Below are 27,630 nucleotides of genomic sequence, written 5' to 3' on the forward strand. Positions count from 1 at the left end.
TACATACAGTCAACTCTCGATTCTACGACCCCGGGTATAACGACCCTTTTCCCGGGAACCGTGAAAAATTTAGAAAAAGAAAAGTTTGAAAAAAAAAAGTTGAAAAATTGAAGGAAATCGGCCGAAAAATGCGTTGTTTTTTCCCCCCACTCATTTCCTTCACGAGCGCTCTACCGCTCACAATTGGGTTTGAACTAAAAATCACCACCACACCATGCTTGAGTGATATCCAATAGCACTTGACCTCTGCCCTCCCCTCCCTCAAGTGCACCAATGTTACCCCGCACCCGACGGCCGCTACCCAACGCGCCAGGCTTGTTTTGCCACGCTTTCTCTTGGATACGCGAGAAGAGAAGATCGAATGTGCTTGGATGTTATTTTAAATCGACCTTTTGTTTCCTTGTCCTAAGAGCTGCTGAAAACTCGCGGGGGAGGGTGGGAGCAGCCCGAAATGACTGCTGGACTTGCAGTCTTTGCCAATGTGTATGGCAGGTCAAGCTCTTTCATCGATAAATACACCACCTTGAGAGATAAGATCGCAGGAATGTTCGAAAATACAGATGTGTGGCACCTGTAAGTCTGGCCCATCTGTCCAGTTCAGCAGGTTCCCGTGAGTGAGCAACTCTCGGCCTTGTAGCTGACAACTTCCGGTAACCGCTTTCATTCAAAATGTGTTCTTTGTTCCCTGCAACACTTCATAAAAAAGCGAAACTGTTAGAGATAATCAAAACCACATAGGTGAACTAAAGATCGTCAACCCGCTTAATGCGTTGTCATCCAGGTTTCCACAAAAGTTAATTTCGATCTTACGTGCATCATAACTCCCGTTTCCCACTTCATATGTTTTCCTAATTGTGTCGATGTCATAATATCTGCTAAAAAAGTGTTCCGTTGGCTTACTGACTTCTCCCTCCTTTCCTGTCAGGAAACGTAGGGGGGGGGGGGGTGCGATGCAGATTGTTTCAGCCACGATTTTCTTGCTGATGCGGGCTGATTACAGGCGAGGGTGGAAAAGGACCCATCCCTCTTCCTTTCCTTTCACGTCTAAAATGGGGCAACCAGTTCTGGATATATTCTTGAAAACGAACAAAAACCACAGAACAAGTAAAACAAAAAGGGACCCCCCCCTTTCCCCAGCTCATTCTCCGCCACTGGTGTGCACGGCAATGTTGATAATTGCAGAATTCAGTTGTTTTTTTAAATTTATTTATTATATATTTTTTTAATGCTGTTGTCTGCATAGGAAATATTGCCCGTATTATTGTCTGTTGCGTGGTAAAACGCAAAGCAAGGGTCATTTCTTTCTTCTTTACACTGCTGTTAAAAGTTCCGTCTTCGACAGTTGCGTTATCTTTAAAATGCTGGGACTTTTCTCTTCCGCCACCTGTTGCTCGAACTTCCAGCCCGTCTCTTTGTTTTTACGATGCAGCTGGCGCCAGTGTTTTGTCTAGCTTCTGCTAATCTCTTGCTTGAAGATAACAGCGATGACTCATCCAGCGCGAAGAAACACGCAAAGCTGTTTTGATTTGACGATAACGAAATTCGATCTCCAGAAAGCAAAACAAGAGTTAAAATAACTTCATGTTCTGCGCCTTCTGATAAGCAAATCTGTAAATTTAATTTGCATCCGCTTTTCTTCAGAACCATTCATGTGGAGGAAAAAAAAATGTGTTCAATGTAGGAATGGTCGCTGAGACTGATTAAAAATACATTATTCAAGGGGAAAACGTTTGGAGGGGTGGGTGTTTAACATCGAGAATACTCCTAAATCCAACATTAAATCGTCGATTAACGTGAGTGTAAATAACGATCTACCATTTTGATATGTGAAAATGCGCAGTTTCATAAAGCATGTTTTCAGTTCATTTTATGCTGATGGGCTAATCGGGACTAAATATACAGTTTAAAGTGAAATTCAATTCCAAACCCGAATGATTATCAACTGCCACGTTGTTTAATGACCTGTCCTACAATACGCTTTGGGTGAAAATAGATCGCAAGTTGCGCATTTCCTTTTTCACGCTGGATTACAATGCAAGTCAAGGAAGGAGTTTGGACTGCTCCCTTGAATGGGGAAGGAGGGTGAATGAAGTTGGTTAAAGCAAAGAAAAGTGACTTTTTTTACGATGTATTTTACACAGCCGAACCAGAATGAAAATTACAGCCCTGCCGTTATTTTTTTTGTCTGGTACCTAGAGAGGTTGTGTTGTTTCTCCAGAGAGATCTCATCTTACCAGTTGATCTTGTAACAGACAATGCTCCAGTAAACTCGTATAAAATCCAACATTCATTCTGCCCGATTATCTCCCGACTTTTGCTGGCACCAGTCTGACTGGTGTCAAGATTCTTCGGGTTTCGCTTGCAATAAGCGAGAGATTGTTTTCCTTTCCATAGGTCTCAGTGGAAACGGGTTTCTCATTAACTAGAATTGTAAGAATTTCCTGGAAAAGCAACGACTGTGCACAATTGAAACAAAGTAACATTATTTTAAATTCTCTTTTGTGAAAACTTTTTCATGTTCTATTTTCCTTCTCACAACACGCATCCTGTGCATAACAGGTTGTATAACTACCAGGATAAATGGTGTTACCATCTCCTAGGCATCTTTGTGTCCGTTTGAGCTCCCTTTAAGCTGAAAATTGGTGCAAATTCCAATAACGACCCCTTCGAAATAACGACCCTTTTCCCGGGAACTGTGAAAGGTCGTTGAATCGAGAGTTGACTGTATTTATTATAAGGATTTTATTTCATAATAATGGACATTAACTTCACTCAGTGAGAGATTAATGACCATCTCCCACGAGTTTAAACATACAGGACAGAGAGTGGCGTTAATTTCATTGCAATACTATTGTTGCAGTAAATTTGAGGTTTGGAGCATGCACTTGCCAATTTTTATAATGGTCACCAATGCAGATTTGTGTTTCACTTTTTCGTGATAGTATTCAATATAGATCCCATTTTGTTGGATTATGTTAACTTGTGCAAAACCAGTAATACATCAGGATTATGAAAGAAAACCTTCGTAAGCACTGCTACATTAAATACGGTGGAGTGAGCCAGAAGAGTAATAAAATTCCAGCAGCATATTTGCAGTCTAAAGTTCTTCTTGTTTATGCATGCAATTTTTGTCGCATGTTGTAGTGAGATACTTTGCCGGGTGGCGATATTCGACAAAAATCGTATGTATCAATGGAGCCTATTTGTTTCCATGTTCCTTCAGTTTGTCCAACAAAATGCCTTACTATGACGTCCGACAACTATTGGACAGCGCCACCCACTCCCATCCTCTCCACCTGTCGACAGTTCTGTCCCCTTACTACTCCCATACAAACAAGAAAAAATGATATTAAATGCATTTTCCACGTAATATTTAGAGGCTTAACACATTTTTCTGCCCCTCCGGAAATTACTCTCTCTCTCCTCCTGCCATCACTGGTTTCTGGCGCCGTGGTTGTGTTGTGCATAAAAGGGGTCTAAAAGTTGAGGCCAAAACATAGCAACAAGGATTCCTGTTCCCGTTCAGAGATCCATAACGAAAAGAAAGAAGAAAAAAAATCCCTGACATTTTCCTGACTGTTTTTGACACCTCAAATTCCCCAATTTTTCCCAGTTTTCTAGGCCTGTCGCCACCCTGTTTAACATTACTTTTTTCCCACACATGAAAACACTGTATTTACGCATGTATAATGAGCATGCGTGTATAGTGCGCACCCTGGTTTTTGATGGGGAAAGTGACAAACAATTGTGTCTCACATATAATGTACAGTACAATCCAGGTTCAAGAAATGGCTTCCTTGGTTGTAGGTCATAAAGCTGTTGCTATGCCAATCAAGAGTGAATGACATCATACCTATTCAATGAGTCACCTGTTGCTATGTGGACCAAGAGGAATATCCTCTTGTGTAAAACAATAAGTCACCAACCCACGCCACCTCCACCCTCTCCCTCCACTATGTTTAGCATCCCAAAGCTTTCACACTTTAACCACCTTATTTATTCTGTAATAGTAGAAAGCGAGATCAAAATTGCCTTATGGATTTGAAGTGATCAGGAAGTTATATTCTATTATTTCTCGCCCAACAAATACCGTTGATATGCATCCCATTTCCATGTGACGGGAGGTGTATGCTCGAATTCCGCAAGAACGGTACTACTTTTCTTGGTGTCACAGAATATTACATTACTAACGTTAGTGAAAAATGGTGGGAAATGGAGTTTAAACTTTTATACATTGTTTTGCTCATTCCTTCTTTACTTTCTCTAAAAAAAACTTCCAAAATATATACTTTTCCGTGACTAATGTAACATTTATACGAGGCACATTCAGGACCATCAAACTAGCAGTTAGCAGGACAGGATTTCTTCCATTAAGGCATTTACACACTCCATATATTCATGGACATTTATTTCCTCTAGCCGGATCCTGTGGCCGATCGGTTAGCACATCGTGCTGCGATGCCAAGGGTCTCGAGTTCGAATCCCGCTCGGGCTTGGTTGTTTGTGAATGTCCATTCATCGATTTCATCATTTCATCACTCATCCTCATCTTCACAAATTAGCCAAGAAGCACAAAACGCGAAGTAAAATAAACTAAATCAATCAATTAATTTCCTCTAAAAATCTCATCAATCTATGTTTAGAGTGAAACACTAGTGCTTTAGCGTCAGTTGGAGACTGATTTTAGGGTCTTCCCATAGACTCCCATGTTCACTTTGAGACCCCTTATCTCCTTAACATCATAGTAATGCTCAATCCCCAAGTATTATTCTGAAAATTGTACACTTACGGTTTTTGGTAATAGATTATTCTCACTCTTACCTGCATATAAATTCCACGGACTCTGGCAAGAAACTTAACACCTGGTACTTCTCATCTGATAAGCCTTCACATTTTGCATGAACCCAACATTTGCACTTTCCACATTCCATCATCTATAGGAAGAGCAAGGAAAACACACATAAGAAAAGAGCACGTGTTACACATATTTATACAAATTAAAAAAAAAATATGAGCATTTCTTAAAAGAAAACATTTGGAAATACCTCTTTAGCTTTAAATACATAGATAAATAGTTCCCACTATTAAATGAAGGACTGAAAAAATATTAGCTGCCCTCTTTACATTCAATTATGTACATAATTGGTGTCAGGCCAATTACATTAAGGACACAGTGTGGAAGTTATTCCTAATTCTCTCCTGTTCAATTATTTTTAATGTTATTTTGCCCCAAAAAAGTCAAATGTGTAGTTGTTTCTTAGCCGCACTTGAGTTTTACCCCTCCCATGTGCTTTACTGTTTACTTTTCCTGCATTTTTCATTTTTTAATTATGGGCCCCTGAAAAACGTAAAATTGAGGTTCCACTGTACACATTTTTCCTATATGTATACATTGTTTACCCTATCAAGATAAAATTAAAGAAGTTATAGAAAAATACAATAATTCATATCTAAAATGCCTTCTTTTGACACTCCTTAAATGTCACTGGATCTTTGGTCTGTCTGAAGAAACTTTCTTTAATTTCTTAAGAATCCAAATTAAGAAAAAAATACACCTGCTTGAAATTCTGTTTGTCACAAATTTTGGCACAGGAAAAACACACTACACAAAGATTCACTCAATGCTCTACAAGAAATAATATTTTCGTGTAAAAAATTTACAGAAAAGGCTGCTGGGGTAAGTCACAAGTCTAGCAGCATTTTAATGGTAAGATTTCATCAAGGCTGAGAATTTTTTAAGGTGGTAACAAGTCATGAACTTTGCTATTTTTTATCTAATCTTATAATAAAGTCCTAAGGACTATTTCACTATGGAAATGCATAATATCATGTAGCCGGTGTTACCGCAGGTAACAGCAAAATTTAAAGAATTAAAAAGTTGTTCCAATAAAATGACAACATTGTTAAATACGTTAATGAACCCCGTTGCTGTCGAGTAGATATTGCCTAGGACATTTTTTCTGCAGCCGACAGAAGCGAAGAGGAAGGCCGTTCCACTACCCTGAAGAGGCAACAAGGGAGAAGAGGGCGCTAGTGAAAGGAAAGAGCGGGGAAGGACTTTATGGGGTTATTCATATGCCTGTTAAAGGGCCCTGTTGCCGTTCATACCCACCGGAGCAGCCAGTGTTGTCACATCGGATTGGCAGAAGAGAGCTAAATCCCGCCTAAATAGAAATACAATTTTTGTGAAGCGACTAGAGGTAGACTGCAGAGCCAAGGCTGGATTGAACTACATAGACGAAAATATAGTTCCTTGGTGAGATTGGTGATTTGGACAAACCTTGCTCCAAAATACTAAGTTGGCAACAGTAGTACGTACAGCTGGGTTTCCCTCCCACGAAGGAGCAGAGTTCTGTCGGCTGCTCAGTGCTCACCACACAAACATCAAACTGACCCGAGAAAAGTGTGGTTCATGTTTTTCCCCAACAGAGACAGATGAAGAATTGACAAGAGTATAACACTATTCATTGGATTTTCGTGGTAACTGTCTCATGAGTGGTAGTTCTTTCTAGCAGTGTTTGTAGCTAAATCACTGTGCTGATTGCAAAACAAGAACGAAATGAACAAATATTTAGCTCGAAGAAATGTTTTCTTTACCGAAGGAGGAAGGGGGTTGTAATAACTTCTAGCAGGCATAATTGTCGTACTGATAGCCGGTAACACTTTTTAAAAAGTCACGCCACGCCACTGCATAATATAGAAAACGAAAAAGGTAAAGTGCTCCCCTGTGCTTAGCACCATGCCATCAAGGCATATAGGGGGTGATGTGATCAGCATCCTTTCTTGATACAGTCATGAGTGGGGGTGATGTGATCAGCATCCTGGCCCTGACCACCTTTACCCCTACCCCCAAGGTTTCCCCAGGTACCCATGTCATTCGACGCTGGGTGGGCACCGGGCCACTTCCAACGTTACAAAAGTTCCCAGATTTGAACTGGCCGGGGATCGAACCTGGGACCTTGAGCATGGTAGTCAGATGCGTTACCGACTGAGTCACCGCGGCCACATATATAGATTATGTATGAAAAGAAATGTAAACAAATCTACAGAAGAAAGATCTACGCTAATGTTTCTGGAAATATTTAATATAATTGCACTTAACCCTTAAAAAAGGCCGTGAAACAGGTATTTCCCTTAAGGACGGCTTGTGACACCCGTATCACAAGCAGCTTTTTTCTTGTAGTATGTTACTTATTTAACATACTGTAACTTGGATAATGATCGGAGATACATGTTTTCAGTTCTGCATGAGTCTAGAGGTATGTAATTTAAATTAATATAAAATTTCCTTTAGAAGCATGCAGAATTTAAAATTTCCCGCTGAAAACACGCTCAGCTTTAGTGCACTGAAAAAAAAATGTTTTCAAAAGTATTAGCAATAAGTGCGTAATTCTATCCACACAATGGCAAACTTACTAGGCATTATGCACGTACCTTTTTGAGATTCCTGTCCTGGCATAGCCTGCATTTCATGTAAAAAAATAGTTATTTTCCCTTTTTTACTTCTTCTAACTGATTATGGAAAATTTATTCTTTTCTGACAGGATTATAGCCTAAAGTATACTCAACAAAACGTGGTATCATTTAGAAGCATGCAGAATCTCAAATTTTTCGCTGAAAACATACTTGGCCTTAGTGCAAATACCTGGAAAATCAGCCTCGACGTCTAAGGGTTAAATGGATGAGAACTGCACCTTTGGGTACTTGACGGACTATGACACCATAATGCTAAAGCTACACATTGGTATCAACAAATGCTGCCTACCTTTGTATCATAGTCATCATCTTCATAACAGCTCTGACAAAGAGGGCAATAATTTCCTTTCTGGCGCAAGCGAAAGCAAGCTTTACAAAATGTTAGGTTGCCCACAAAAACAGAAACCTCTGCCTTCCCACAACTTCTGCACCGGAAGCAAGACGAACAAACCTAAAAAATAAACACAATTATTAAGTCACTGTTTATGAAAATAATTGTAATTACTGGGGAATTGCTTGGCCAACTTTTCTATTGTCCTTTGTGACTGACCCAAAGATGTTCATTTATTTCATTTATTATTTATTGTTTCATTTTGGGTTTAATATGCATTATGATATTTATGTTGTTATCAATTACTATTTTGTTATGTTCCAAAACGTTGTTGAATTAATAAGATGTATAATTAATTATTGATAATGTGAAATTGCGATGTATAAATTTATATACACATTTTGAGCATAGCAACGAAAAAAAATACAGTAGATCAATAAGTGGAAAAAAAATATATGGAAATTTTAAATAGTGACGTCCAAGTTTCATTGAAGCTATCAAACCCCTAATTGCTATTTCGTAAAGTGAATACTAGGATGCTTCGTTGAAGTTCAAGTAAAAGGCTTGCTTCAATAATTTGGTGCCTACAGGAGTGGCTTGTTGTGATAAACTCGATAATGACCTGAGGTATGTGCAATGTTTTGATTGTCATTCATGATATCATGTATCATGTTTGAAGATTTCTGTTACACATTGGACAATTTATTCTACCAAGAAGGAAAGATACTGTTGTAACAAATGTGATTCCAGTTACGATCCTTATTAATTGCCAGCTTATTTGGAAAGCATAAATACTAATTTAAATGACATACTAAATAGCATTAGAAGCATACAATGAGCTGTTGTAAGTTCTAACCAAGAACTTAAGCTGTCTAATCAAGAACTAAGGACTCAGTTTGAGCAGTCTAACCAAAAACTTAAGTCTCAGTTTGAACAGTCTAATCAGGAACTTAGATCAGAATTAAATCTGTCTAATGAAAATATTCAGGTTAAGCTCAAAGTTATATCTTCGAAACAAGCTGAATTATCTAGTGCACATACACAGTTATCTTCACAGCTTGATGTTAAATTCGATGCTGTTAATCATGATATTAGTCATGTTAACAATCGACTCAATATCTTAATGTCTGAATTTAAGGACAAGATAGATGCGGTTGGAACAACATGCTTGCAATCAAATACACGTCTTGAATCTGTATCTGATAATAAATGTCGTAATGTTGATGTCAAACTATCTGAATTTGAAAATGTGCAAGAATCATTGAAAGAACACGTTCTTGATTATGACCAACGTTTAGATAATCTCAATTCAAATTATAATGACTGCTCTGCTAATATAGCTGATGTTATGTCTAGTCACTATTTTAGAAAGTAAAAGCGATGTTAATGCTGATGTACATAAGCATATTTCTCATTGTACAGAATAGTTCCAACAGTTTAATTCCCGTATTGAAAGTGTGTAACAAAATATCAAAAAGCTTGAAGCTGATGGCAAGGATTTAACAGTCAAAGTTAATTCTAACAATAATGATGAAGGTAGCGTAGCCTTTGTACATAATTCCTCTGCTCACAATTCAGCTGTTACAAATAGTAAAGGTAGAACAAAATCAATTGTTGTGGATAATATGTATCAGATGATTCTTCTAGGACAGTTTCAGGTAAGAAGAATGTTACTAACAGTCGTGCTCGTAAACATGTCAGTTGGAAACACAAGTATAATAAATCTGTAAGATCTAATTCTGAAGAAACTTCCGTAAAGAAATTCCGAAGTGACGACACAGAAGGTCCATTCCAAAAACGAGAGTTAGGTGCTGAGAAATATAACTACACTGATGCTTGCTATCAACTGTTTGGTACAAATGCACATCCTACTTCTAGTTTTGTGCTTACTAAGAATAATGATAATGGTAGGAATGTACATAATAATCCACATTCTCATATAGATCAAAGCTTTAATTCTCCTTGTATGTGGTGTGATTTTAACCCACAAATATCGGAACCTAACCCACAAAATGATTGTGTTAGTAATATTTATCGTGATGCAACTGTACCATATTCAAACAATCACGATGATCCTCATTCTTCTGTAAATGGTCCGAGATTGCATGATTATGGTAACACAGGGTTAAACGGAGCAAATTATATTTGCTATAATCGACCGTATAGTTAGAGGAAGAAGTGATCATCCTATAACTAGAAATACATGCAATGGAGAAGGGAATGCAAGAAGTGGACGTTTAAAATTAAGTGAATTATCTCAATTGCCTAAGTTCTCGGGCAAAATAGAGCAACAATCAGCGAGAGAATATATATATTGAACAGCTTGATAACATATTAAATGTTGTAGGAGTGCCAACAGAAATGAAACTGCAAAGTATTCAACAATGCTTCATTGGGAGAGCTGGTTATTGGTTTCGGACTCATAAATATTGCTTTAATTCTTATGATCAGTTTGTACAAGAATTCATTAATCAGTTTGCTTCTTCGGAAGTTATCCAATCACAACTCTCCGTATTGAGGAATCGCAAATACGATCTCAGTGTACATGGCAGTTTAGAGACTTTTGCTTTAAAAACTCACTCTAGTTATTGCAATTTGGTTGAAAATCCTCAAGATATAGATGTTGTACAGTTAATACTTAGCCAATTACCTGATAATATTGCCAATCACATTACTTGTCACAAAATTCGTTCAGTAGATCAACTGACTAGCATGTTGAGAAGGTTAGATATAATAAAATTTAGTAGAAAGGAGCTTGTTTTTCTTTCTAATGAAGACAACGAACGTGAAAATATTCCAAAGGTTTTTAAGAACTTTTAAGAACTCTGAACAAAATAGAGGCAAGTTAAATGTGCGGCAAGTAAATGTTCAACGCTCCACTAGTGTTTATACTCAGACTCCAACTAGTAGTGAGGTAGAAGCCAATGCTGTTATCAATCAAGGTTACGAAAATCGGCAGGGAAACAATCTTCGAGGTCGATATTTCAACAATTTTAGGCGAACCTCTAATAATTATGGATATCATGGAAATTTTACTGCATGAAACAATTAAAATGGCTTAAGATCTAGAAAGGGAGGACAATTCTGAAATAATTACAGGCAAAATAATTATCGTTCACCTATAGGACAATTTAATGATGAAAATTTGCTCAATCAATCACGATTCTATTACAGGAATGAAAATCACAGTGCTAATAATAATACAATGCCATATCAGTGTTTTCCTGCAAATTCAAATTCATTAAATTCTCAACCTGAGAATTTGTATCACAAATTCTGATTCTACAAGAATGGCAAATCGTGAACAAAATACTTCGCGAATAGATCAAGTACAAGAATCGATACAGAAACAAATTCCTAACTCTGCATCTTTAAATTAGTTGCGCAGAAGGAAGTGCCTCAGTCCCTCTGCCCTCTGCTCTCCTGTTAAGAGGCAACGTTCAATTGATGATAGTGTTAGTGAAGAAGGTCATATTAATGTTGTAAATAATGTAATTTCATCTTTCAAAAAGTTTAAAATAAACTTTCTATTAGAATGGTTCGACGAAGAACCCAACTGGACTTTTAATGAGGATGGTGTTCCTATTCCTGTAACGGAAGTTCCAATCATACATGGACTCACCTATTACTTGTATAATAGACTCTGGAAGTCAAGCAAATGTTTTAAATTACGAAGTTTGGTGCAAAATAACATCATTGATTGGTAATCTTAAATTAGACAAGGTTGAAGATATCAGATTGTCTGGATTTGTTGGAAGTAAAAGGTGCAAGATTGCTGGTTGCAAAACGATAAGCCTTCAAATTGATGATGAATATTTTCCTATGGAATTCTTTATTCTAAAGGAACTTAATGCTGATGTTATTTTGGGAGTTCCAATCTTACGAAAGTTAAGGCTATAGTAGATCTCAGGACACAGCACATAAGTTTAGTAAGCTCTTCAGGTAAGGAAATTTGTGTGACATTAAACAATGAAGATTCTAATTTGTTACACTCTAAATGTGATTAACAATGTAGCTCTATCATTAAAAATGAACCTCAATCCAAAGCAAATAAATTGAAGTCTTGTGGATTGTTAAATTATGTGCCTGCATCAGATATCAAATCTAAATACATGCCTTCTAAGAGCGATATTTACAAGAAAGTTTTTGAAATTAACGACATAATTGAAGTACAAAAACAAGATTTACTTTCACTTTTATGGAAGTATCATAACCAATTTTCCGATAGACCAAGACATGCAAATGTAGAGGTATATAAGATACAATTGGACACAGAAATACCTGTATCTACTGCACCATATCCCATACAGATTGCTAGAAGAAAACCTTTGGAAGAAGAACTAGCCAAATGGGAAAGTTGGGGCATAATTTACCAGGAATCTTTGCCATATTTAAATCACATAGTCCTGAAACAAGGGGGTCTGTGGAGGCCAGTTATGGATTTTAGGAATTTAAATAAGCATTTTATTAATCTGCAAGTTAGAGTGGAACCAATCAATGAAATGTGGCAATGCTTTTTGGGAGCGCAGTATTTTTCTTCTATTGACTTATCTTGTGAATATTTTCAGATCCCGTTCAGTCCGGATTCATATATTTATACTGCTTCTCATATCGTGGAAGACAGTATCTCTTTCAATATCTTCCTTTTGGTATAAAGTCTGCAGTTTCTGTTTTCCAAGACAGAATGAATGAGATATTCACAAGGGAATTTAATGATTATGTTGTTTGCTACTTGGATGACCTCTTGATCTTCAGTAAAACTTGGCAGGAATATTTACGCCATATAGCAGCTGTTATTCAGAAACTCAAGGAGGCTAATATGTCAATTAAGTTTTCGAAATGCAAATTTTCATGAAAGGAAATATATTTCCGTGGCCATATAGTTTCTGGAAGCCAAATTAAAGTTGATTCAAGCAAGAATTCTACAATAATAAATTTTCCGACACCTAATAACAAAAGAGCTCTTCGTAAATTTCTTGGCTTGGTCAACTGGAGACGAAAATTTATAAATAAATTTGCAGAAACTGCTCAGCCACTTTATGAACTTCTGAAATCTGATGTTCCTTGGATGTGGAAGGAATTGCATTCAAAGGCATTTGAAAAGTTACGTGAGTTAGTTATATCTCCCGAAGGTTTAGCACAACCTGATTTTTCAAAACCTTTCAACATAAATGTAGATGGCTCGAAGAAGGGGATCAGTGTGCTTTTATGGCAAAATGGCGACACTTCAGGAGAGGATCTCAAGATTATACAATATGCAAGCAGAGTTCTTCGCGGTAATGAGGTGACTTACAGTACGCACAAGATCCAATGTTTGGCAATTCTTTTTACTTTTTTGAAAAATTTTATACATATGTTGCTGGAACCAAAGTTAATTTGTATACTGATCACAAATCATTATCATGGCTAGAGTCTGGGAAGTCATTAAATCAGAGACTAAACAGATGGTCCTTAAAACTACAAGGATTTGATTATTCCGTGCATCATATACCTGGAACCTGTAATCAAGCTGCCGATACTCTTAGTAGGTATCCTCATTTATCTACAGGCGTTCCTCTCATCAATGAATTATACATTAATTATTTGAATTTAGATATTGTTGATGAGGACACAGTTGCCTTTTGGAAGGAGAGTCAAAGACTGGATCAATGCTGTTCTGAAATTATATGGCATTTGAAGGAAGGCAATACTCCGAAAGGATCCAAAGAGATTTACACATTTCATGACGGTCTTCTGTTTCTGAAGCACTTTCCAGACGATAAGTGGAAACTGGTAGTTCCAACGGAGTTGGTACCTAAAATTCTACATCAGCTTCACGATAAGCAAGGACATTTTGGATATTTTAAGGTTCGTAATAAATGCAAAGATTGTTTTTATTGGCCAAAAATGAAAGATACTATTAAGAAATATCTCAGAAACTGCTTAACATGTGCAAAGACTAAGCAGGCAGTCTTAAAAATTGATAAAGAACTCTTGCATGTACATACTACAACCCCTCACAGTATGCTTTCTATAGACCTTATTGGACCTTTACCGAAATCACAAGGTCACAGCTTTATTTTAACAATTGTGGACGTTATGTCGAAATTTATAATGGCTTACCCATTGAGAAAATCTACAGTCAACGATATTGTTTTTGTTAAAAACCACGAGAAGAGCAGCTCCCTTAATAAGAAAATTCACAAATTTCTGGATTTATGGTTAGGTCCTTACTTAGCTAAAAATGTTAAGAACAATTATGTAGAACTTATGTCTCTAGATGAGAAGAAATCTGTAAATAAGCAAAATTTATCTAATGTAAAGAAGTTTAATTGTTCAGCCGACAGGAAAACAGAGTTGCTTAAATTTGCCTAAATAATTCTTGAATGTAGTTATTGTAAGGTAACTACGGACACTTCTACAATGAAAAATGTTGGATATTTGCATAGTCAATAATATTGTTTATTCATTTAATGTACTGAATGCATGCAACTAAAACAAAATGAAAAATATGTCAGTCAAGCTTGATTCAAGGAGTTCATAGTGAACTGAATTAATATTGTTTGATAAAAGTAATTTATGTTGTAATTTAAAAATGCAATGTTCATAAGTTTGGAACTAAATGTAGTAAAATTTTTGATATTTACAGAACTGAAATAAATCGAAAATTTTCACCCGGAAGGGGTGCGTATTGTGACTGACCCAATGATGTTCATTTATTTAATTTATTATTTATTGTTTCATTTTGGGTTTAATATGCATTATGATATTTATGTTGTTATCAATTACTATTTTGTTATGTTTCAAAACGTTGTTGAATTAATAAGATGTATAATTAATTATTGATAATGTGAAATTGCGATGTATAAATTTATATACACATTTTGAGCAAAAAAAAAAAGACAGTAGATCAATAAGTGGAAAAAAAAATATATGGAAATTTTAAATAGTGACGTCCGAGTTTCATTGAAGTTATCAAAATCCTAATTGCTATTTCGTAAAGTGAATACTAGGATGCTTCGTTGAAGTTCAAGTAAAAGGCTTGCTTCACCTTTCTAGTGCCTATTTTTCGTAATCAAAAGTTACTCCTTGCCTGCAAATATTTAGCTAACATGAGAGCCTGAACTTCTACGCTCCAGTAATTACTGTAAGGGCTAACCTTAGACTCATCTTCTTGCAATGTAGTGAAGTAGAAAGATTAGCACAGTTTATATAATTTCTTGCATGGAGAAGCATTAGTTCTCAAGGTCTGAAGCCTTTCCTTTGTGATAGGAAAGGTGTAATAGATGGGTTTCATGTGATGTCAGGATGCACACAGCCACCATGTTTTGTTTGTCATGTGCAAGGAAATATCATGAAATAACTTCTGTTTGAACAACCAAATACTGCACAACGTACCATTGTACACAAAGTTCAAATCTTCCACACACCCGCTTGAATTTCGTATGTTTACAAGAACTGGCCTCCTTCATAATTGCTCGAAGCCACAATGCAACAGTTTGTGAAGTAGGTGAAACCCCCTACACATAACTATATGGTTGTAGTGTAATAAAAAAAATGTAAACAGCAAGTTAGAAATACTGTGAGTATTTAAAGTACAGGAATCTTTACTGTTTCCATTTGTAAACTTCCTACTCAAAATTAGATACCATCTCACATATGTCATTGCTAATTTCATTGTTAAAACGATAAAAAAAAAAACTTAAATTATCCAAGTGTGAAACATATGCCCATTACAAAATGCTATTTTAAAAATAGAATTTTCGATTTGAAGTTAACTAGTAAAATACTGAAGTGTAAGAATACTTACCCATGAATAGTCACTGCCTTTTCCTCGATTAACTTTGTCCCCACCTAGGCACTCAGTGTGGTACGTTCTGTGACATCTATGGCAACGCAACTGTTGACCAGCTCCCTTTCCACAGTGGTGGCAAAGAGTACACTTAGGGCAAATCCAAGTTTGTTCCTTTCCAGCATTCGTTTCATGGGACAGTGAATACTCTGCATCCTTCAAAGTGTCTTCTATGCAAAAGTTATGGTAAGACTCACAGCACGCAGCACAGTGTATAAGCTGTAAACACAAGCAGATAAGGAAATCATTCATCACTGAAAAAGGGAGGAGTGCTCTAACTTGGATAAGTGACCAAGGTAGCTTTCAGCACCACATGCAATATGTATTCAAAAATAATACAGTGAAATTGCAGTTTTACGTATTGCGATAGTAAATTTTTCTCATTATTGCCTTTTTTTTTGCGGTCCCCGACAATTCCCCTAAGGTTTTGTACTATTATATTTCAGTTATACGATTTTCAAATGTACAATTTTTCGATTTATATGTTCAAGGATTTCAGTCCCAACAAGGAAAATACCGTATTTACTCATGTATAATGCACACTTTTTCCCAAAATTTTTGCACCCAAAAACTTTGGTGTGTATTATGCACGGAATATTTTTTTCATGTTTACGGAACCATATCGTTATATATCGTTGTAATGCTTGAATTCTGTACTTTGTAAATATGGCAACAGGATTCCATTCAAGATGGCGACATTAATGTGAATGCAGTTGAAATAAACTCATCACAAAATGAAGGAACGTTCTGATTTTTGTGGTACTTTGGATGAAAGAAAAGATAAGGAGAAAGAAAATAATAATTAAAATGTATTACTGGCCAAATAATGACATATATGGAGTGTGTAAATGCCTTAATGAAAGAAATCTTGTTCTGCTAACTGCTAGTTTGACGATCCCAAATGGGCCTCCTATAAATGTTATGTCAGTCATGAAAAAAGTATATATTTTGAAGTTTTTTTTTTTTTTTTTTTTTTTTTTTTTTTTTTTTTTTTTTTTTAGAAAAAGTAAAGACAAAATGAGCAAAACCACGCATAAAAGTTTAAAGGCCATTTTCCATGATTTTTTACTATGTAATATAATTCATGGTGGTTGCGGTAAACACGGTTTAAAATTACTTACGTGAAATTTAGAAGATTTCGTACTTCCGCATTGCACAATTTAATGGTTCAATCCTATTAATTTCGAAGATCCACTGTCTTCATTCACAAAAGGGTACGGCGTTTGAAGCGGAGATGGTACCGCGTCACTTCATTGTTTGTTCCCGGGCGGCGGTGGTTGCGATTTTTCCCGTTCGGAAGGGCACTACCCAACTTCAAGAGATACTACCTACCCAAACTTGCATCCCCCAGTGTCTACAAGACCACATGCCAATGCCACAACACCTACATTGGCCGCAGAACCATCCGCACCATCCAAGAACGGATTAACGAGCATGTAAAAGATGCCAAAAACGACACACCTAAATCAGGCCTCTCCCAACACCTCCACTCCACTAACCACACCATCTCCTCCATATCCATACTTCACCCAACCGGCTCTGTCATAGAAAACACCATCAAAGAAACCCATGCCATCATACAGCAGAAACCAGCACTAAACCTGGACAATGAACAAGCACACCCAACTTGGCACCCTGTCCTCAGAAAGATCCCCGACCTGAAAAAGAAAAGATGCTATGCACATACTCGACCCCCCTCCAGCCACGCGGGGAACAGGAACGGCACAGTACCGAGCAACACGGCCCAGCCCCCCAACTGACAACACCACCGGACAACAGGAAGCAGACGACGCAAACCAAGATGCGCAAGCCAGTGCTGCCGAACGGGAAAAATCGCAACCACCGCCGCCCAAGAACAAACAATGTAGTGACGCGGTACCATCTCCGCTTCAAACGCCGTACCCTTTTGTGAATGAAGACAGTGGATCTTCGAAATTAATAGGACTGAACCATTAAATTGTGCAACGCGGAAGTACGAAATCTTCTAAATTTCACGTAAGTAATGTAATATAATGTTCTGTGACACAAGAAATGCAGTGCCGTTCTGGCAGACTTCGAGCATGCACCTCCCATGTGATGGGATATGTATCAGTGGTATTTGTTGGGCAAGAAAAAGAGAAAGTAACTTCATGAGCACTGCAAATCCATAATGTAATTTTCATCTCCCTTTCTACTATTACAGAATAAATAAGGTGGTTAAAGACTGAAAGCTTTGGGATGCTTAACACAGTGGAGGGAGAGGGGGAAGGTGGCTTGGGTTGGTGACTTCCTGTTTACAGTAAGTCACCAACTCCTCTTGGTCCACATAGCAACAGGTGAGATGTCACTAGGTCTTGATTGGCATAACAATAGCTTTATGACCTACAACTAAGAAAGCAATTTCTTGAACGTGGATTATACTGCACATTATACAAGAGATAATTTTTTTTTGTCACTTTTCCCCATCAAAAACCAGGGTGCGCATTATACATGTGTAAATAAGGTACTTAAGTTAAACATTTTTAACTGTGCTTGCTCAAAAGAATGCTGCTCTTGGAGTTCATGACTTCCGTGCATGAAGACGTGTCACCACCAGTTCCTGTCCAGGTTTTCTTATCGGCTATGGCCACCTAACTACTTTCTCGTCTTGGAATTCTATATAAGACGAAAAACGAGTTACTAAAGATATATCGGCGAAACTTACTTGTAAATGTTCTATTAATTTCGGTAGCCTCTGCCACCATCCACTTGGGAACTCGATGTCACCAAAATTAATAAAACATTTACAAGTAAGTTTCGCGGATATATCTTTAGTAACTCGTTTTTTGTCTTATATTATCAACCGCGTTGTTTATTCCCCTCAACATGAATTGGAATTCTATATTTGTGGCTTTCATAAGAGGGCAGGGGAGAGGTAATGCACCCTTAAACCAGATTAGGCCTTGCTAAATAATCCTTCTCTTGTTCTTTGCATTGCACTGAACAAGTCGTATCTGCCTGAAGCACTATCTTTCAAGCTGTCCGAGAAGTCAGTGGTGCCGCACTTCCCAGCCTGTCATACACAATACAAACAAGCTAAAAAAAAAAAAAGAGGGAGGGGGTCAACAGCAGCTTGCAGGTGGGGAAAAGTTCCACTATGTCTTCTTACCATGATATTTAAAGATAACACAGATGTTGAAGGTAGAGAAGTTGCAGCACTTTATTTTATGCAAACAAAATCACAGACAAACGAATTATTGAAAATTGTGTGACTTATTTTTAGCATGTGAATGGTTCTGATGAAAAGCAATGATCATACTAAACATTGTACGCATTTCCTCTCTGCACCACTCTGAGTGTTCGATGTTCTTGCAGGTTGCAGGGGTGAAATGTATCATTTCATCAGTACAGTTGGGAAATTGTACAAAGTGGGAAACACGAGGCAAATGTAAGATCAAGGTAAATGGACTATCTTTTTAGCATGACCTTTGCAGGGATTTACATAGTGGAATGTCTTACATGGAAAAACTTAAAATGCAAGAACATAAAATCAAGGTTCCACCGTAATGTAATTCTCTAATCTTCCATCAGCTTAAGCATTTCCTATTTAACATATTTTAATCCTTTACATGTGTAACAGCTTTTAGCAAAATTACAAGCATTGAAGAAAGTAGAATGTAATTTGCTTCAGCTATTCCATATAAAAATGAACTTATGTTGAATAAAAATACAAATTATGGTTTTTATCTACAATAAAACAAAATAGAATGAGTAACTGATCATTTACCATATATTTCTGAATCCGAGACGAGGTTTTATGCAACAATTTCATGCCCAGAAGTATGGGGTTGTCTTGCCCTCGCGGCATATGATGTGGAGTTTCTTTTCTTTACTGAACAGAACCACGAACTTCCATTAAGCTCTAACTCTACCCTCTGCCATGCTTACTGCTTTAGCCTTGAACATTCGCATGCACTTTGAGCATTCTTGTGTTATGAGTGATGTCTGTATCTCATTTCATTTTTTGTGTACCGGTACTTTTATTGTCTCCTTCAGTTACTTGTAATAAAGTAACCATTTGTAAGTTTTGAAAACAGTTTTTCTGTAATCCCTTGTTGAAAAATGGGAGTCGTCTTGCATTCAGAGATATAAGGTATATCTTACCTTCTCTTGACCAGCACTTCCACACAGAAAACAGAGTGCTTTTACAGGTATTGGTTCAGAGCCTATGACACCAAATCCGGTCTTGCAAACCTCTTCTGGATCATAGGATTCCCAAAAATCCACACATATCAAACGGTGCTCCTTGTCATCAAGCGTATGGAAGGGGAAAGCATTAATGTGGTTGCTAATATTCTGCAAACAGAAACAGACATGATAAAAACCTATTTAAGAGAAAAGAAATCATTATAGACAAATATATGTTCTACTTTTTTCTACAATTACTCTTTGAAAAACGCAAATACATTTTTCATGGGCCCATAAATAAAAAAAACAACTTAAAATGCAGGAAAGCATAAGGAAAAAAGTGAATCTCAGGTGTACAGAAAAACAACTAAACTTTTTGGGTGTATAATCAGGGTGTCTACTAAAATAACAAATCCAAAATTCTTGATTTCATGACTTTTCTTGCCCCCCCCCCCCCTTTTTAACATTTATTAAATCACCCCCTAATTAAATACAGTTGAAAATTAAGAAAATATATATTTTTTAATCAATGAAAATCTCCTACCACAAGGTCGGTTAAGATGAAAACTGAAGCTGTACTTTAACACGAGATTTAGACTTGCTTTAATTATTCAAAAAGGTAAAGTGTTCCCCTGTGCTTAGCACCACGCCATGAAGGCGTATAGGGGGTGTGGGGGTAACGCCCCACACTATCTTGATCCGGTCGTGAGTGGGGGTGATGTGATCAGCACCACGCCCCTGACCGCCTTTACCCCCCAGGTTTCCCCAGGTACCCATGTTATTCGATGCTGGGTGTGCGCCGGGGCCGCTTCCACCATTAGAAAAGTTCCCGGATTTGAACCGGCCGGGGATCGAACCCGGGACCTTCAGCATGGTAGTCAGACGCGTTACCGACTGAGCCACCGCGGCTTTAATTATTCATGCATGTAAAAAATTAATGCTGAAAACTGAAGCTGTACTTTAACACGAGATTTAGACTTGCTTTAATTATTCATGCATGTAAAAAATTAATGCTTCAGACTACATCCTGGATGGGGAATGGCCACATTACTTTGTTTAATATATTTACAAAACTTCACGCACACAAGAATGTAATTTTTAACAAAGAAAGTGAACAAATCTTAACCACAACTCAATACAATCTTAGATTTCCAAATATTCAATTTTATCAAATACCAGTACAAGTATATAACAACGTAAATTCACTATACTGTAAAAAATAGCATCATTTCTTGACTTTCTTGACTGATAATGTATCAAAAAGAAATTAACAGGAAAGAAGTAATGTTATGAATTCCTAAGGGGAAAAAGGAAGACGTGCAGTGAAAATCTAGCTGCTAGAGGTGGTGGAAGACTGCATTTAGCTGCTGCTTCAATTCAGGTGCCTGATAGGGTGGATATCCATTTACTCTGATAACTCTACAAACCTTACTCTACTTTTAAACATATTCGCCATAACCATTCAAGCACTTATCATAGCTTAATAACAATTTGTTGACACAGTCATTGTACTTGGTTGCCGCCAATGTATTCAATCATGTAGTGACAGCGCGGGAAAGTGCTTTCCGGTAAGGAGGAACATTCAACTGTAGCACACAACACACTCCCCCTCAGTTTGAGCCAAGCAGCAAGACTGTGCAGACGTGTAATTGCAAAAGTGTAAGTGATATCAGGTTGTTAGCTCTGAACATGTGCGAGAAAATTGAGAATCCTGCTAAGGTGCGGAGTGTGATAAGGTTTCTCAATGTGAAATTCATAAGCAAATAACAAAAGTGTATGGTAATGACATGGTGTGTTACTTTGCCAGGACTGATGAACTCAAAAGATGCTGTAGCTGTCACTACATGATTGAATACGTTACTGGCAATGAAGTACAACAGCAGTCTATGACAAGTGCTTGAATGGGTATGGCGAATATGTGGAAAAGTACAGTGAGGTATGTAGTCTCTGTACCATATTTTTTTTGCACAGACACGTATGTATATATTTTACAACCCTTCTTTGATCGTTACACAATATTTCAACTCCTGGAGAGAAGTTCGAAAACTCCTGCTGTTCCTTTTTATTTTCTGGTAGGTCAGATTTTACCATGATTGTTCTAGCATGTGGCATAAGAAGCCTGTTTTTAAAATTCCAACGTTCTTCATCCAGTAATTAAACAAAGAGGTTTTATCACATACTATAAATTCAGTCAACAGTACATAAGTCAAATATTTTTCTTTAATCACATGATGACTGTTTGACACTGTTGAAATACGATGCAATAAATATAGTACTTTTATTAATTCGTAAATTATTAAGGGACAAGGCACATGGTTGTTCTATGCCTGATTAAAATTCATCTTTCCAGATGTTTAATTTATTCTTTGTCAATCATTCAAATTCAAAATTTCTTTTCTATATGACATTTTTCAAGCAAGAAATGACTGGAATTCAATAGTTGACAATTAATTTCTTTTAGAAACTAGAAATTGTGGAACTGCTCACACAATTGAACGATACTACGATTACAAGCTTACAACTGGCATATCTTAATCTGTAGTACTAAATGTTTACTGCCACAATCACTAAGACTACAATTACTTAATTTTGCAATTTCAATTACATTACTTGTAAGCAATACAAATATGTAAAAACCTGTGAAAAATTCATTTTTATTTTAAGCTGAGTTACAAGTGTAGATAGTTATTACCTGCCCAGAAGAGGGGGCACCATTATAAGTTTCTCTTTTGAGGATATCTAGCAAAGTAGCTGGTCCCTGCTTACTATCCTTAAAAGACGTTTCTGATAACAGCTTTTTTTCATTTCTGGCATCACTGTCAACTGTATCATCAGGTGGTTTTCTGCTGAAACCAATATAAAAAATTAGTTTGCTTCAAACACAAACACAATATTCTCGAGTAGAGCTGAGCTAAGTGTACTTCTATGTCACAAGCATGCAAAAAATAACTTTTTTTTAATGGAAAAAACAGAGATCAAATCAGGATGTTATAAATTTATCATATATTTATGATCTAACATTCATATCTATTCAATAAAGTTTCACATTTCAGAGAAATCCATATATTAGCATTGTGTCCAAAGACATTTCATTCTATTGCAATTGTTTTCTTCATTATTCTTTTCCTCTGCCAACATTATTCACATCCAACAATAAATGCTAAAGAGAAATTGAACAGAAAATTCTCCTTTTGTTATTGCTTTTAACATGAACATTTAATGTGTCTTACTGTACTTGTTTCTCAGCTGTGGTTGTCCTTGAGAGTTCTCTTGTTGCCCAGTCAATCTGCTTAACATTCCTTAACTCCTTAGGACCTACCATGCACTTACAACCTATGGGAATCAGGCAATAATGGTATCATAGAGTAAATTTACATAATACTCTCCCCTTCTATTCATTTTCAAGTTCCCGGTTATGATCTCACTAGTGAAAATTTTGGAAAAAATGCACTGAAAGCAACTGAAAGTGCCTCTCAGGCACACATATTTTTCATGTCAAAATCGTGCTTTTACATATAATCATCCAGAATTCCTCCACATGTACAGGCCCTGTTTGTGGTTTCTAACATTTTATTTTACAATGCAAAAAAGTGGGCCAATTTCAGGCACTTACAGGCACCTGTCTGATTTTTAACTGTAAGGTGGCAGTTTTCTCACTAGGGCTGGTAAAATCCAAGCTCACCTCTTACACTACCAAAGAAAATACCACAAACTTTCCTCATCTGGTTCCAACTCGCTCCCACAGTTGAACATATAGGAGATCCTACACAAACATCGCATGATAATAAGGGAACTCCTCAAACCTCGGTACTCCCCAACTAAATGCAACCACTCCAGGGAGAAAATTAATCCCCTGCCTCTCTCTTCACATTATTTTGCCTTCTTCCTATCCCAGCAAATTATAAATGTGGGTTCTCGTTCCAAAACAGGTTAAGTTAAAGTGGTTAGTCCCTGTGGAAACAAGGGACTGCTGATCTGCCTCCCAGAAATGATACAATGAGACAAAAAACAGAGGCAATTTTATCAGCTAACCTGAGCCGGGATGCAATGAGACCTTATATAAAGTTTCCCATACCTATGTTAGGCCCACAAACCTGTCGCGAGAGAGCATTAAGAAATATATACAATGCCTTCATTTGGTTATTGTGACACTTGGGCAAGTGCTGTGTAGCAGCTGAAACAAGCCACTTGACAGCAAAGTTGGATGTGGGTATCCCCTCAGCTCAAATTCAGTGCATTTGGTAGCTTTCCAAGTTTTTCTTTGATTAACACACTGCAGAAGCCTGCAAGAAAGCTAACTCTCATCAACAACATGTTATTGAGAAGAGATCCATGCCAACAGAATATGGAACCTCTCTGTCTGTCATGAATGGAAGGAAGTATTTCCTTTCATATGGTTTATTGATTGAATTAAAATTGTTGGGTGCGTTGGCACATATGGCCATTTTGCACCCTTCAATGTAAAAAAAGGTAAAGTGCTCCCCTGTGCTATGCACCACGGTATATATCCCCTTATCTAAAATTCTTACTTAAAAGGTTAAAACAAGAGGTGTAAGAAGCCCCTTGAGAAAAATTAGAAGTGCAGGTTGTAAAAGGACCTTCACAAGACAAACACAACATTTTAAAAAGTAACCACACGAGTTCACTTGAATTATTTGTGATCTCCAATCCTTAAAAAAAATGTACTCTCTCACACACACCTACCTACCTTAGCCAGGTTCGAGTGAGAATCTTTCCAGAAGTGTAAAATTATAAGTTAATGATAGAAACAGAACAGATTCAGTACTCGATCGCCAAGCAGCAGTACAAGTTCCCGAGAGGATGGTGGCAGTGGCCATCAAAATTAATGGAACATCATGAAAACAATTTCACAGATAAATGACTACTTTATTTGAGTATAGTAACCATTTTTCTCTTGCACAGAATAATAAAAATACATAAATTGCATTTAACAAGCATTAGAAATCCTTTTTCTGGCAAAGTATCACCATTCTCCCTGTTGCTTTATACAATTCACTTAATTCATGTATGTATGTAAAAAGAAATTGTTTCAATATAAATTACAATGCCAGAAAAAGATAAATATAGTGCTGTTGAATTTCAAATATCTCTTACATTGTTGTAAACATATTTACTATTTAGCACAAGCTACATACCCCTTCAACCTCCTGACACCCAATAAATCATTATTTTGGGTGACGTGTCTCTGAATCGAGTCAGTTTTGTTCAATTTTGGTTTGCAATGTAATTCTCTGGCACCTTTTTCAGCTTCATTTCTTAATTGCTTTGATTTAGCACTGCTCTCTCTGAGTACCCTCTGGCGACCACCACCTCCAGACTTGCATTGCTTGCAACTTGAAGGGTCACCTTTGTTCCCTGCAACAGAAACAAGTCACAATTAAATCAACTTAGTAACAAATTTCAGCATGTAACTTGGTGATCCTTGCATAAACAAAGCATTAACAGAACCAACTACTTGAATGACAGACATCCTGTTACTAGCAATGAAAAATCATGCCAATAAACAGAGTTTATCAGCACTAAAAACTAAGCCTAATTTGTGAAAAATTAAAATGCTTTATCCTGCATGACAAAAATATTGGCTATGGCATTAATATATGTTGTACTATAGAAGATATTTTAAGAAATATTTTGTGGAAGCATGGTTTATAATGTGTGTGTTTATTTGAGTTGGTGTTTTAAGTCCACCTTATGCACAGTAAGGCTAATTGGGACTGGACCTATGGTTTAAAGTGGGATCCTAACCACTGTGCCTCCACCTGGTATCGAACCCGGGACCCCTTGATTACAAGGAGATGACGCTACCACTGCGCCATCGGGGAGGCCGGTTTTTAATGTGATGGCAATGGCAGGAAATAAGATCATTCATACAGCTTTTTCTTACAATACAGGGGAGAGTGAAATATAACCATTATGATTAAAGATTAGACTAGTAAACAAGTCTTTCACAAAAGTCTTTTATTTTAATTTTATATTTTGTACAGATGGGACAGATAAATAAACAAATTATATGGTCCTCTTTCAGATTCAGCCAATACAGGCATATCAGTGTATCAATTTATCAGTAAAATTACCGATTAATATTTTTGGTAAATAAAAAAGCAAAATTTCAGTACAAAAAAGAGTCGATTTCGGGTTCAAAAGTGGTAAATAAAATAAAATTTTGGTGTTATAGCAGTGAATAATCACATCAAAAATGCTATATAAAATGACATTTTGGATTTAAAATTGTAAATATAATCCTAAATTTGATTTAAAAACTGCACTTATTACACAAAATAAACTTATCCCTTCTAATAGCACATTTATGTAGTTACCAGAGTGTTAAGTCTATTCCTGTGTAAAGGGGTCCATTTTTGCTTCTCAAATATTTACAGCAGAATTAATCAATTTTCCGTGAATTGCATAACTCACAGGATACTTCAGACTTCGGAAAGTGCCGCATCGGTATATAAACGGTAAATTTCGTGTTTAAGAGTCAATTTCGCATTTTGCAGTTCATTTCGCATTATTTCGTGACAAAACAGGGTAGAAAAATGCACCTCTGACCTTTCAGAAACATGAAAAATGAACATTACAGCAAGTTATTTCTTATTTCGTGTTTTCGTCAAAAACTAAATTTGCATGCCTCTACAGATTATTTAACCGATCCGAAATATCTATAAATATCTTAAAATTTAATTCAATATTCGGCCATTTTGTTATAATTTTAATGGATATAAACATGTAACCTCTACCCCATACATTTTTTTAAAGTAAATGTCTAAATATAGAGCTTCTTTTCCATTCCACAAATTTTGTCTATCTGGTAACGTACATTTATTAAGGTCGTCAGTGAACCATTTGGAATTTTGTATCTGATTGGTAGAATATTGGTTATCGGTATTAGCCAAAATTTCATATTGGCCCATCCCTAATATTTTGTTTTATATTGTGATGAAAAATTAAAGTAAAATAACCAAAAATTAAATAAAATATTAAGTGAATGTGAACATGAGTTCAATGCATTTACAGATGGAAACTACATTGCAGTTTATAAAGAGATTGTCACAAGGAAGATTATATGTCCATACACTCATTACTGCAGTTCTTTTAGCTCAAAACTTCTCTCAAATTGCTAGGGTTCACAACTTTCAAATATGTATGATTCTGAACCTCAAATAAAATTATTTTCTACTTTTACTTGAGAGTTTAATTTCATTATTATTTCAATGCTTAAAAAATAAGGTTGAGTTACAGTATGAACTGATCTGTCAGTTTCATTGCAACACTGTTTTCTCACCTACGGCTTGACCTTCATACACATTTTCTCATTAAGTTTACCACAAGATTGCTTCTACTTATTTCAATCTTCACCCAAACATACATTTCTTTGATTGCCTCCAAGAGTGAAAAGAATTTTCCAGTTATAGAAGGCTTAAAAGGGAAAAAGATATTACATTAAATAACATACAGTAAAATAGGCAACAAGAATATGTGAAGTTAATCAAATAGTAAATAGTGAGGGAAAAGCTATTCTTAAAAAAATAGGTTGTTTGTGTACAATAATGATACTTGAAATTCAAATTTGAAAAGGGAAAAAGATTCTTAAAAAGAGTGACTTCAGCAGAATTGGTGACCACCACAAAAGTAATTACTTACAGGTCATTCAGACAATAATATAATTTATCACATGCATGTTGATACTAAATCATATTCCTTTTGGAAAACTGTTATCCCTCACCTAGAAGGCTGGAAAAGTAGGGATGGGACAGATTAATCTGTACTCTATCGGTATCGGGCGATATAGGCATATCGGTGTATTAGTTTATCGGTAAAATTACCG

The 27,630-nt window shown here is 36.5% G+C and overlaps 1 protein-coding gene across 3 annotated transcripts in view; it reads right to left on the reverse strand.

Annotated features, from left to right (window-relative positions):
* Positions 1 to 27,630, reverse strand: part of trx (histone lysine N-methyltransferase trithorax) — a 96,253-nt gene that overhangs the window by 28,816 nt on the left and 39,807 nt on the right. For 2 of the 3 annotated variants that reach the window (XM_083125302.1, XM_083125300.1), the window contains exons 6-11: positions 24,941 to 25,160; positions 22,477 to 22,630; positions 19,761 to 19,952; positions 15,597 to 15,857; positions 7,766 to 7,927; positions 4,822 to 4,934 (exon numbers count right to left, since the gene is read on the reverse strand). In XM_083125302.1, coding sequence (XP_082981428.1) covers positions 4,822 to 4,934; positions 7,766 to 7,927; positions 15,597 to 15,857; positions 19,761 to 19,952; positions 22,477 to 22,630; positions 24,941 to 25,160 — 1,102 coding nt within the window. The remainder of the gene's footprint in view (positions 1 to 4,821; positions 4,935 to 7,765; positions 7,928 to 15,596; positions 15,858 to 19,760; positions 19,953 to 22,476; positions 22,631 to 24,940; positions 25,161 to 27,630) is intronic. The other variant, XM_083125301.1, reaches the window with a different exon arrangement.

Source organism: Lepisma saccharinum, chromosome 7 (genome assembly GCF_977018435.1).
Source record: "Lepisma saccharinum chromosome 7, izLepSacc3.1, whole genome shotgun sequence".
In the NCBI taxonomy this organism is placed as follows: domain Eukaryota; kingdom Metazoa; phylum Arthropoda; class Insecta; order Zygentoma; family Lepismatidae; genus Lepisma; species Lepisma saccharinum.